Source organism: Thermochaetoides thermophila (assembly GCF_000221225.1).
Source record: "Thermochaetoides thermophila DSM 1495 unplaced genomic scaffold scf7180000011822, whole genome shotgun sequence".
In the NCBI taxonomy this organism is placed as follows: domain Eukaryota; kingdom Fungi; phylum Ascomycota; class Sordariomycetes; order Sordariales; family Chaetomiaceae; genus Thermochaetoides; species Thermochaetoides thermophila.
In genome coordinates this window covers 690,185-703,051 of record NW_006383038.1, presented here as the reverse complement: position 1 = coordinate 703,051, position 12,867 = coordinate 690,185, and the positions used below count along the sequence as shown (strand labels likewise).

Sequence of the window (12,867 nt, the reverse complement as noted above, 5' to 3'; positions counted from 1 at the left end):
CACTCGTCGTCATCCGTCCGCCGTTGGTCGTGTGCTTGCCATGCCTGCTTGCCCTGCTGCAGCAGATCACCACCCACAGACCCCATCACCGCGCCGCCATGGCTTGTCCTGAACCGCAGCAGATCAGAAACATGCCGTTCGCCTGCATGGCACACCACATACCAACCAGCCAGCCAGCAGCCAAGTTGAGCCAACGAGTCTGGTATCCCTGGCCTAGTCACCCCGCGGATTGCCCGACTCTACACGCCCACTGGCTGAAAGAACCTTACCCAAGCCAGCCTCTCAACGGCCAAGGCACACTTGTTTAATCCCGATCCAGGCAAAAAACTGGTTGCTGTGTTCTTTTTTTGATAATGGCAATCTTGTTGACGAGCCAGCTCACTGGGCGAGGATTCCCCTTCTCCAAAATCCCACCGAAGCAAGGAATGGCACACCCACAGAAACGCACACACATCATCACCAGTGCAGCCGCCGGAATGAGGGGAGAGAAGAGGGAAAAAAAAGGGAAGGCCGGCATGCCACTCCCGCCTTACCCTGGCCTTGGCTGCGCTTCTGGGAGGTGCGAGCAACGGCCGGCCGACATGGGGGTGGGTCCGCTTCTGCCCTGGCTTTTCCATTTTCCATGCCGTGCTGCCGGCATCCCATCTTATGTCCCATTTTCCCTCCCTTGCTTTCGGCAAGATATTGTCTGGCAGATCTCTGCAGTTTGGATATGACTATCATGGTAACATCAAGCGTGTCCCAAGAAAAATTGCTATGTCAAGCGGTCTCACGCAAAATGATGTCCCATCTGCTGCGGAACAAGAAGGATTCCAAGACGTAACCCATCGAACCGCCAAGGTCTAGTTGCATGGCGAGCCAAATGAAGATCCCAGGAATCATCCCTGTTTCAGGAGGGGTGTGTGGGGAACAAGCGCAGTATGGGCAAAGCCACTTTTACACGTGTTGTCAGCCGAGAAATGTTCATCACGCTCATCATCATGGTGAGCCCATTGAATCAACTCAACAAAAATGCTCCGTAAATTCTCAGTCTCAATTGTTCCATCATGAAGTCAGGAGCAATTGAACATGACATATGAAAGACCAGGATTCAGTTGCCTATTCACCGTTTTGTATTGGATGTTGATTATGTCCCTCTCTCTGTACTATGAGTCTAACCATGCATGTAACTCATCGATGTGGCACATGTAAGGGTCGGCCCCCTCCCTTCAAAAAAAGGACAAACGCGTCTCAGGTTCTCAAATTATAATCATGAACCACCGAACTCGAGAGCTATGTAGGAACCAAGTTCTTGAGAACGAGAAACACTTCCAAGTTCCAAACACCACAAGGTGACTGCCTACCGTTTACCCAACCGAGGGACAAGGCTCCCTAGAACAAGGCATCAAGATCTCTCCCAGACCGACCGAGACACTTCGCATGCTCCGAAACCGATATCCGCGGCTGATCCCCCAGGAACTGGAATGCTTAAATTATGATCACCGTCAGAGCTCTGCTTAAAGGGCGGGCATAAGATGCTGGCAACTCAAACCTCATCCAGAGAACCTACTTTTGCTCATATAGTTACCAACGGAGAAGTTATGTGTAGAAAACTCAAGGGCTTTACAGACACTGTGCATATAGAGCTCCTTCCGTTGGCTGAGACTCCCGGGTCTTAATTATTGAAGACGTGTCTAACCGTAAGACCATGCCAAGCCAACCTGTTTTCAAAATGATAGGGAGATTTTGAAGAGTTATTTCTTTGAATCCTACGGGTTCTCTAAAAGCTCCAAGCCCAAGCTATCAACAAAGCTATTGGCATCCCAATCAAGGAAGGTTTAACTTCAACCATCCACACTCATCCGGATCTGGATGACCCTACCCAAGATGTGCTGCGCCGCTGGATGGAACATGAATCGCATCCAATGCTTACTTTCCTGGTAATATCACGAAGCATGAACAAGTGGCAAAAATGACAAGCTTGCGTCACCGTGCACAGCAACCGAAAATACAGTGCAGTCAAACAACAAGCAGGATTAGATCAGAAGCAAGCTTCTCAAACCCTTTGGCTTTGGAAAGTCGATAGAAACTGACGCGTCCACCGAGTCACCGGTCAAAACCATTTTCAACGACAAACCACCAGTTCAGAGCAATCCATGCTTCTTAGAAGCACTATCTCTGTTCTCAGGAATTCGACAGTTTGGGAGGGAGAAGGGCAAGCTTTTCTTTGAAAGAATGTCGACCTAAATGATGGACCTCAACTTCCACAGCACGACTGCCAACGAAAGCCATGGTGAGTAGTAGGACGCCGATTAATCTTCCTGGACACAAAGAGCCGAATGGACCATGGGAGAGCGGTCATATCCGGAGTGAACAGCCAGGGATGAAATAGGGGGACTCGTCGTCGCTAAAAGGGGAAGTAGGGATCAGGTTAGCATCAAAGGTGCCGGCGACAAGCCTCTCCCTCTCAGGCGGACCATCACAGACTCGGCCATGACATTCGTTCTTTTGATTGGTTTTGCCGTGACTGGCAAGCCTGATGCAAAGCAAGCCCTGAACTCCTAATCACATGCCAAGAATTCCCAAACCGACCTTCCATTCATAGAAGAGTAAGCTAGTATTTTACTCATCAGGGACTGTGGCATATAGTCAGCATGGTCACATATTGCATGGAAACTGGCAGTAGAACGTACTGTCGATTTCGCCCGCCTCAATCGCGTCGCTGATGGCCTTCGGGCTCTTGCCATCGACCTGGCAACCAACGCTGAACGCAGTGCCCAGAATCTCCTTCACACCACCCTTAAGATCCTTGGAGAAGGACTTGAACCGCATCGTCCTCGCAATCTCGATGATCTCGTCCAGAGAGACGGACTTGTTGTGCTTAATGTTCTTCTCCTTCTTGCGGTCGCGAGGAGGCTCCTTGAGCGCCCGGATGATGAGCGCCGAGGCCGTCGGCACGACCGACACTTGAGCCTGACGGTTCTGGATGGTGAGGCGAACCGTCACCCGGAGACCCTTCTGTATTGCAATCGCGGCGCGTCACATCCCCCAAAGGGGGATTACGCCTTCTCGTCAGAACATCGGTTCCCGTGGCTCAAGACTCGTTTGTTATGTCCGGAAAAGGGATTTTGCGTACCCAATCGGCAGTGGCCTTCGCGATATCTTCACCGACCTTCTTCGGCGACAGACCGAGAGGACCGATCTTAGGGGCGAGGGCCGAAGAGGCACCCACCTCACCACCGGTAGCCCGGAGGTGGCTGTGAACGGCGTCGTTGTTAGCTCCAATTCTATCTTCTCATCGCAGAGTCGCTGCCAGAAAGCGCGTTATATCGTCTCAGAGAGTTCGGATTGCTGGAGCTGCTGGCGCTGCGGGTAGTGGTGTTTTCAGGAGGAACTCCTTACATGATCTTGATCTCATTGGGGTCAAACTTCGGGGCTGCACGATACTCAGAATTAGTATTCCGTAAGAAAACGACAACAGCAGCAACAATCAACAACTTACGCATCTTGGCGGCTGGTTAAGAGACGAGGACTTGGATGGTGTTGGTGGGAAGGGGTGCAGCCGTGCCGAGGATCAAGACAGCGAAATCGAAAAAATCGCAGTTGTGGGTTTTCCCTGGCTGCCCTAAAGTTTTGGGATGTGTGGCTGGATTTTTTTTTGGGAGAGCGGGGAATACGGGTGGGTGTGGCTAGAGCTAAGAGCCCACCTTTACAGCTGATACCAAGACGAAAGGAGTACCTGGCCCGTTAAACCTGCTAGTATCGGCTCATCGAACAGAAGGAAAATTTACCTCTTGATTCAGCGAGACCGTAAGTATTTGGACCAAATCTCGTCAGATATAGTGAAAAAAAACCATACTTTGTCCTCTAGAATGAGTTTACTCGGTTTATCTCGCTATATGGTTGCTGTATGCAGCGGTTGAATGAACTGGCACTTTTAACACCCAGGGTCCATTTAGGGACTCAGCGACCAGGCATTTCGGTGCGGCAGCCGTCAACCAGGGGTCACATCAAGCCACAGCCCACACGAAACTGATGTGGGGTCAGGCGCGATCTTGTACCGATCGATGGGAACTCACCAGGTGATACTCACCAGACACAAGAGAAACAGCTTTTGCATCGCTGCAAAGGGGAATTCCACTTTCAATAACACTGACGCTAAACAATCACACAAATCAACACTTTCCACCACTCTAAATATATTGGTCAACCATTATAACACCTTCACATAACACTCCATCCCTCTCACTTTCCCAACCGTCTAATTTGTACCGCTCACGGCCAACTTCATGAGATGCTCCATAAACGTTTGCAGGGACACATCATCCGTGAAGATAGTCTGCCCGCTTGCCGCGCCAACACCGCCGTAGGCACCAGCACCCGACGTGTGTGTAGTAGACGGGTTAAGCTTGGACAGGAGAAAGCGCGCCTGGGAGCCACCCTGGTCGCAGACGATGAAACGGGGAAGAGGGAACCGATCGGCGATAAGTTCCTACAGAGTGTTTATGTTAGCCATTTGCTGTCACACCCACGCGAGCTTGGCTTGAGCTTACCCTTGCATCCTCCTTGGGTTGCTCCAGAAGAGCGCGGAAGTTCTCGTAACCTTCTTGATCCTGGTAACCAGCTTTCCTCCACTCGGCGATGGTCTCGCCGTGGAAGATGAGGATGTGGAAGAAGGTATCCAGGAGAAGGATATGAGTAGGTTGAATCGAGGTCGAGTCCAGGAGCACAGGGACGCCGCCCTCCTGATCGAAGGTGTATGAATCCAGCGTAGGCTGGATCATGATGAGGGAGTTGCCAACATCCTCGTGATTGAGAACGTGGCGGTAGAAGGCCGTCTCGTCTGGCGAGTTATTGAAGACCTGCAAGAATTGACTTCTCCGCAGATGGAACATGAACTGCGGGTAGAGGGTAAAGTTCTTCTCCAAGCGGAAGGACGATGGGTCGTCCTTGCGGTAGTCGGCAAACCGCGAACACAGCCTGATGAGCATCCGGTCGACCCAGCGGAGCACGTCTGGCCCATCATCGACCTCGGCCTTGAAGACCGCGATCCTGGACATAAGGACTGCCGCGGCCTCCTGGTCGAACGACTGCGCAATCGCCGGGTCACCAGCCGGGCCACTAAGATTCCGTGCGATAGTGGTAACACGGAGGTGGAACTGGCCAGACGAGTGCTGGTAGTATGTGAGGAATTGAATCATAGCCTTCTGCGGGGCCTGCTGATGCTGGGATGGACCTCCTTGAGCGATCTCAAAGTAGATACCGTAGCTCGACTTGGGATCGATGCCACACATTTTCCAGGCGCAGGTATTGCCGATACCGCACTCAGTCTCGCCGACCGACGTCGACTTTTTGTTAAGCGATACGGCATGGCCGATGAGGCCGGTGACCTTCAGCTCCTTGGTTGTCAACACCTCAAGGACAGCGTTGAAGCCCATAAGGAGGTTATCATCCGCATCCTTCTCAAAGATACGGATGAATGACTGCTTGAACATGGACGATGTGAAACTGTCCGTCAAGATCATGTGGCCACCCGTCGAATTGCACAGGCCCTTCATCTCAAGAAGACCAACCTGATCCAGGCAGCCGGCAAAGATATCGATAGTGTGGCCATTGTGGGCTGTCCGCTTGGCGAGGTTGTCATAGAACTATGCGGTGTCAACACACCCGTTTGCAAAGAAGGGCGAAAGAAAATACGTACCTTGAGGGCCTTCTTGTAGTACTTGACATTGTCGCGATCAATGTCGTGGTGAGAGCGAATAGGTTCCCTTAACTCAGGGCCAACCACCATGCCGGGACCCTCGGTGGCCGGACCGCCAGCGAAGAGCATAATGCGGCCGCCAGCATTCTGGAAGGAAGTCTCGAGCAGGCCAACGGCTACTGAGAGGGCGACACCAGTGCAGCGTAGGGGCCTGCGGTCGCTCGTGACGGGCCAAGGGTCCTTCTGCAGCTGCTCGAGAGCCTTGGTAAGCTGGAACTCAGCTTGGGTGACAGGGAGGAGGAAGCGAGAAGCCGGGCCCGTAGGGAAAGGCCTGCCAGGCTGAGGGGGCATGCCGGGGCGCAGAGCAGGCTGCGAGAGACCGAGCATCTCCTGGACCTGCTTTGCCGTGTATTCCTTGTTGCCGCGGAACACGTACGACTTGGCACATTCGGTGTAGCCGATCTCATGAACCTGGGCCATAGTGCCGAATGTGATCAGACCGACCAAGGCGTTCTCAGGCAAGAGACTGAGGCTCATAATCAGAGACTCCTTGAGGGCAGCAAGACTGTCCTCTTCCTGGCAGGTGTCAACGACATAGAGAAAGATTGGAGGGCTCGGAGCTGGGCGCGAAAGTCTGTACTCGATGGTTGTGTTGGAGGGGTGCAGCTCAGGAGGAATCGCATTGGGGGTGATGTCCTTGTAGTGGGGAGGGAGCGGGTTCCTCGACAGGCAAAACGGGCAGATCCAGATGCGCGCGCGAACGTCAACTTGGCTGTCAGGTTGTCAGTGCGACTCTTGAGCCATTGGGCTGATAATGGAGTTCCAAGAGAGCTCCAGAGAGGAACGTACCAGAAAGGGTTCAAGACCGAGCGGCAAGGCTGCTTGCAGGTGACGGGCTCGAAGTGCAGCAGGGGAGTATCAGGCTTCTCTTTCAGCGGAGTATAGAGAGCGCCGATGGGGACGACCAGTCGGGAGGCTTCCTGGGGAGCGCATTAGCTCTGGAGCGGACAACAGCTTTTATAACAGGACAGGCGGACCATGCGAGAGCTTGGAAACACGTTCCAGCTGAGGCGGACGCCATCGCGATCCTCAACTTCACCCCACTGCTCCTTAAGGGCGTCGTAGTCCATGGTGTTTGTCGGTGATGTATCCGTGCGGTGTGGTCTGTGAAAGTGCTTCAAGAGTGGGAGATAGGACGACTGCAAGACAAACGATCGGCGGCAATAATGCGGACCGCTAGACCCTAGCTGACATTAGTCTTCTGTGCAAGATGCAAGGCATCGCGATGGCAGCGGCAAGTGTACCTTGCAGGAGTTCCGAGTGGGTGCGCAGATGGTGGGCGGGATGGGGTCGGGCCTCGGCGCAGGGGAGCTTCGTTGGATAGTGACCTAACGTTGACTTTTTTGTGGCTTTCACTTTCTTTTGAGACCAGGCCAATCGAGAGCGAACGTGGTCGCGTCGATTGCGTGGCTGTCAGTAGGATAGGAAGAAAGACTATGGGCGCGAGATGCGGCCACTTTCTCTTGAACGCTCGACACCCAAAAGCTCGGCAGGAGATGTTGACTTGCTGTCCCCTCTTCGAAAAGGACAGGTTCCAGATCCGGACCGTATCTGGGTCTCACCCCACCGACAGCCCCTGGCATCGTGGCTTGATGTGGCACGGTGGGCATATAAGTGTGGCTTGGAACTGCCCCATCCGTAACAGCGTTAGGCTCCCCACTCTTCACATGCTGGAATGCCAAGAACTCGAAGTCGATAGGAAACTCGAGAACTCAAACTTTGAACGAGATCTGCTGCAACTCAGGAGTCTATGAGATGACAGATACATAGGTAGGTTTTTCACGACTTTTTGACGCGGCTGCAGTGGAGGGTTTTTCTTGGTTCTTAATTACATCCTCTATATACATAGTCCTCAACCAACAGGCTGCTCATTTTCTTGATCCAGGATAGATACCTGCAAGTATCTTCATCAGTCTTGCATACCAACACTTCCTGACCAACTGGACGACGCTCTGTTTCAACAATGATAGTTCTGTTTGGCAGCATGTTTTGCTAAGTTGCCGGGTTGTACGCATATTCGGAATAGCTGTATTTGGGGAAGATCATAAAAAGACGGAGGCACCAAGAGCAGTTCCCGAATCGTGTGTTAACCATTTTGTTGATTACCCCTATACTTTACGTTTAAATCAAGCAAGTCGCACATACGGACAGGTGTAGCTGTACAGAGCCGCATTTACCAACCCAGCGCAAGACCAACACCAGCAGACAGAGCCATAAACTTAAGGATCAGATCACTCAGAGAAGCAATAGTGCCGCCACTGTTCGCAGGTCATTAGCAAGAGCCGCCGATTAGACATGAGCAGTACGTAACAACAAAAGACTTACATGACACGGCCCTCAGGGCCCTTCTTCGAGTAGCCAATGGCATACGCGGCGCGGCAGAGGGACCAGGTAGCGCCTAAGCCGGCAGCAGCATCGGGATACTTGAGACCACCGATGAGCAGAGCGCCGAGGAAGGGCGTCAGATTCTCAGTAAAGTTGGCATGAGCGCGCTGGGCTGTACAGCGTGTGGCAGGTTAGTACACGCATGTTGTATCATTCAGCATGGTTCGCTTGTGTAGTGGTGGGGAGGTAAGTGCCCATGGTTGTGAACGGTGACTAAGCTAGGCTTCAGACAGCTTTTCCGGTGAAAGCTCAATGAGATTGTTTGCTTTCCCAAAAGAGTTTGGTAAAGGGTAACATTACTCTGGGACAAGCACATACCGCAGTTGAAAAGATAGGCCTTCCGGTCCTTCTCAGCCACTTCGTTGCTGGCATAGGCAATGGGGTACTTCTGACCAGCAGCCTTGCGAGCCGTGACCGTCAGGATTGCGTGAAGGGTATTGACGAAGAAGGTAGAAGTGGCGGCAAGGAGGACGTAGCTGGCGGCTCAGATCAGCATGTAAACAAAGCACTGAGACCACCACGGCATGGGTCACGGTGATCCCCATATTTGTCCTGGCATGGGAGGGAGCTTACCCGTATTCGTCCGGAACGGTGACAACAGTGGGCATTTTGGCGGGGTCTTTGGTCTCAAGCGCGACTGTAGAATTTGGAATGGAATGAAAAGCGATCGTTTTTTGGCTGCGGAGAGGTAGAACGAGGCTCTAGATGGAAACAGAAGACGTTGAAATAAGATTTGTTAGCGTCGATAGCCTTCTATTGGCTTCTACCTTCCCTTGTTTGTTGCGTAAACAGGTCGTAACCTGGTTGCTGAATCCTGGCCACATCGCGTCTTTTCCCGTCTGGGGATGGATTGGGGCCAATCGACACGCTGGTGCTGGGCTGGGGTCCATGGATTGCTCCGTGCAGTGGGCTGCACGGACGTCAAAAGCTCCGAGAGCCGAGCACAAGAAAGTCGCCGCGAGCCCTGCGGATTAGGCCGACTCCGATGTCACATCTGGTGTTAAAGTATTGGGTTGTGCTTTCAAAATGGAATACCAACACGTGCGTAACGGCTGCTGGAGGTTGATGTGGCCGGATATCCGACAGGTTCAGGGCGGGCGTGCAGCAGAAGATCGACGACGGTGTAGAGATGGTGCAAGGGGACCTCGCTGGAGCTCCCGAGAGTCAGTCCCGGGGCAGTGGACCTCTTTTAAAGAGGCTACTTTAGGTCCCCTCCAGGGTTCGTAGGGCTGATGAAGGCGACTAACCACCATCGCGGCAGATTGCGCCATGGGGTCTTCCCCTCGTAGTCTTGGCTATCACACATCATACATGTCAAAACTACCATCCTCAACACCCTCAACAGCATCATCATCATCATCATCATCATCATCATCATCCAGGGGTAACAGAGTGCAGATACAAAATACGATGCACTATCCTGTACAACGTTCTTCTGGCGGCCGCCACACCAGGCCGAGCCCCTCAAACACCCGTTTCTCGGCTGTCAGCATGTCGGGAGCCGGCTCGCCGTTCGGCCCGCTCTCAAGATCTACCCACGACCCATCTACACGGCTGCGGATGCCGCTGCTGTCAAACTTAAGCGCCCTCTCGCGCTTACAGTAGCGCCGCAGGTCGCGTTGGAACGTCGTACCGCTGCTCCAACCCAGCACCGCACAACCGACCGTCTTCCACGGACTGATGATGATGTCAACCCGCCGATGCGGGTTGGGGTTCTTCTTTTCGCCTGTCGTCCATACCGGATCTTGCCATACCACTAGCGCTTTGTCGAGGGTGTCAAACCCGGTGCCTGCCCCTCTTCGATCGTCTCCCTTCCAGTTGACCGGTATCTGGCCGCGCTCCGAGTTGGCTGTACTCAAAGTCAGAGTGTGTGTAATATATCCGGCTTCCTCGAGACGCACAATGATGCGCTCGACAAAATTGTGCGTAGCGTTTTCATCACGGTGGCTGAGCACGACATCCACGTCGCCGCTCTTCAGTTTCCCACGTCGGTAGCCGCCCACGATGACCATCTCGAAACCCGGGTGTAGCGCGTTGGCATGCTCTAGAATTGTGTTTGCTATGCGCTCGACCTCTTCCCGCGGGATGCCCTGCTTGAACTCGTCGTAGTACTTGACACCAATCTGCTGTACACGAGTCAGGCTATCCCAGCCATACTCGACGATATCGTCCAGGTCGCGCCAACCCCTGTTGTAAAAACTCCGGGCTGTCGTCTCTCCAACGCCCCAGATCTCGTAAAAGAGCTTAAGCACAGCAAGTCTGGGGTTCGAGTCGTCCTCATTGGCCTCGGCGATCTGGCCCGTGTCCTTGAACTCTTGAAATAACTGCGCGATCTTGGCCCCGCATCCGGGTAATCGCGCCACCTCTGTGACGGGTTTAAGCGGGGGATTGACACTTTGGTAGATATGGTATGGACGCTACCCACCTTGTGCAGTCTTGAACGCATAGGGGTAGGCGGCGATGGTTGCAATGGCGCTCGAATACGCCCGCACGCCAATCCGGTCACCCATCAGGGTCCTGGCCGTCTTGATCTTTTCAAGCTCCTTTATAAACGACTCGTTTGGCGGATTCACTGGTGTTGGCCGTTGACACGAGTATGTGGTGTGAAGATAATCTGGGATCGGGGGTAGTTGGGTGTCTATCTCGTGCTCTGATGTCGTCTGCCTGACCAAAGGAGGGCGCTTGACTGGGTGACTAGAATATGTCTCTCCCCTTCTTCCTTGAGATGATGGTGGCCGGAAACCTTCTCCTGGAGAAAATTCCGCATCGGCCCGGGCGCGCTTCATAACCTCAACTGACTTCTCCGAGGACGCGGGAGAGGTTTTCTCTCTTTGCTTTGCAGGAGCCGCGCGTAGCTTTCTACCCTCATAGAGAAGGTAATCTCTAGTAGGAAGCACCTTTCCAGCTTTGATGGATTCGGTGAACCAAGCCAGCCTTACGACCCTGACCGTCTGCTCGGCAGGGCCTGGACCGGCTAAGCGGCGTTGAATCTCGGCATCGGATACCGAAGCAGTTGTATCTGAGTCTAGTGTGTCTGAACCGATGCCAGAGCTGTGGGTAACTGATCTCGTCAGCTTGGCGCGCTTGTGAGCTGGGGATCTTGCCGTCGGGCGCTCATCGCCCGTCCGCTGTATCTCTTCTGTGGCAAGTTTGAGCTTTCTGAGCTCGAACAAAGCACGCTCCTTCCGGAAGATCTTGCCCAGAATGACTTCAGCTTCGTTTATGTCATTAGTTAGGGTTGGAATTTGCTCCTCGAGTTCCTCTAGCTCGTCGGCGCTAAGGTGTGTGGGCAGGAGGAAGATGATAGGGAAGTTGAGCGTCCTGGCGAGGGAGTTGGGATGATCAAGGGCAGACATGATGCATGCTCCACTTCACAACCATAAATCATGGCGCGCAGTTAGTTAAGCTCATCGGGTCGGGCTACGGCAAGCAGAGAAAGCATCTGAAGTCTGGTTCAGTATTCCCTCGAGTCGGGGTTTATCGAAGGAGCAACAGAAATAATGGCAACATCACAATAATTGTCCTTGATGCTGACAGCTTGCATCCAAAATTTCAAGGCATTGATCGCGGAAGCCGAGAAAATGTTCTATTCTATTGAAAGTGACAATGAACAAACCAGAAATGCTGGAACTAGAAGAACGGCAAAGGCGATGAATGAATGACGAAGGAGGGGACGCCCCTTGGTGCAGAGCGACCCGTGTTGGGGGGCATGGTGGGGTCGTGGGGTTGGAGCAGCAAGTCCCCCCGGCTTGCTTGGCGGGGTGTGGCCTTGGCATTTGGACTTTGGTCTAGACGACGGAACCGTACAATACCGCATTGTGTGAGCACAGTTATGACATTGAGAAATGCTCATAGAGTTGTTTGAACTTTAGTGACCTTGAATAAGACAATGAGCACCAAATCATAGGCGAGGACACGCCCGAGTTAGACTGGGAGACACGTGCTGTACTCCGTGTTGATAATTGTTTGTACACTGTGGGCTGTTAAACATACAGTCCTCTCAAGTATTGCTAACTCTGCGTCTGCGCTTGGATCCATATACGGATGGAAATGTTGGATTTGCCACTATTATCTAGACCGTGCTTGTTTATCGTTCCCTGCCTGTAGATGTAGCAGTTACTTGGGAGCAACCGAAACATGCATGGGCAACAGCACCTCTACAGGAGGGGCTGTCGTAAAAGCACAGCCCAGTGTATATGGCTTGTTGACACAGTCTAAGCCCCACCGTCTGCGGCTCAAAGCCAGACCCAGCCGAAGTTCTGGAACGCTGCATGTTTCTTCGACTGTCCGGGGTCGGACAACCCTGCGCTCTGCGGATGGCCTTTTTGGCATTCGAGCCTTTGCCGCTGCCTCTCACACCCATCCATCCCATCCATCCCACCCAGCCCATCCACGTCTAATACGTGCTTGCGCATCGCCGCAAGCAGCCCGAGGCCATCAGAAGCATATAGTAGTCGCTCGTTATCCGTGTCCTGAATATCAGATCGTGTTAATCAGAATATTATCGGGGGTGTGACGCCCCGAAGACGGGACGCGCACGCGTTGCTGGGTGCAGTCCCTCACCATCTTCTGAACCTTTTATCTCATATCGAGCCCGTCATCCTCCCGTCAGCACAACTTGTGCTCAATCTCCCGGTCAACTGACTCCTGTTTTTTTATCTAATTTGCCTTGCCCTCTTTCCTGCTCTCTTGCAGAGGCTCCATCTCTCACTCAACATCCTCAACTTTGAGGAAACTGTCTT

The 12,867-nt window shown here is 53.0% G+C and overlaps 4 protein-coding genes across 4 annotated transcripts; all 4 read right to left on the bottom strand.

The window, feature by feature from the left end:
* Positions 1-2,601: 2,601 nt before the first annotated feature.
* On the bottom strand, positions 2,602-3,485 carry CTHT_0066380 (60S ribosomal protein uL11; the record flags this gene model as incomplete). The annotated part of the gene is made up of 5 exons (XM_006696872.1): positions 2,602-2,615; positions 2,673-2,997; positions 3,116-3,236; positions 3,382-3,415; positions 3,482-3,485. The coding sequence occupies 5 exons, from the start codon at positions 3,483-3,485 to the stop codon at positions 2,602-2,604; spliced, it is 498 nt and encodes a 165-aa protein (XP_006696935.1).
* A 755-nt stretch (positions 3,486-4,240) lies between these two features.
* CTHT_0066370 (uncharacterized protein) lies at positions 4,241-6,810 on the bottom strand (the record flags this gene model as incomplete). The annotated part of the gene is made up of 5 exons (XM_006696871.1): positions 4,241-4,471; positions 4,533-5,627; positions 5,681-6,452; positions 6,530-6,660; positions 6,718-6,810. The coding sequence occupies 5 exons, from the start codon at positions 6,808-6,810 to the stop codon at positions 4,241-4,243; spliced, it is 2,322 nt and encodes a 773-aa protein (XP_006696934.1).
* Positions 6,811-7,913: 1,103 nt separating this feature from the next.
* On the bottom strand, positions 7,914-8,733 carry CTHT_0066360 (glutathione S-transferase-like protein; the record flags this gene model as incomplete). Its single annotated transcript, XM_006696870.1, has 4 exons — positions 7,914-7,998; positions 8,066-8,237; positions 8,444-8,601; positions 8,699-8,733. 4 exons carry the CDS (start codon positions 8,731-8,733, stop codon positions 7,914-7,916), a joined length of 450 nt encoding a protein of 149 aa, XP_006696933.1.
* Positions 8,734-9,540: 807 nt separating this feature from the next.
* CTHT_0066350 (DNA polymerase-like protein) lies at positions 9,541-11,481 on the bottom strand (the record flags this gene model as incomplete). Its single annotated transcript, XM_006696869.1, has 2 exons — positions 9,541-10,490; positions 10,551-11,481. The coding sequence occupies 2 exons, from the start codon at positions 11,479-11,481 to the stop codon at positions 9,541-9,543; spliced, it is 1,881 nt and encodes a 626-aa protein (XP_006696932.1).
* Between the last annotated feature and the right edge of the window lie 1,386 nt (positions 11,482-12,867).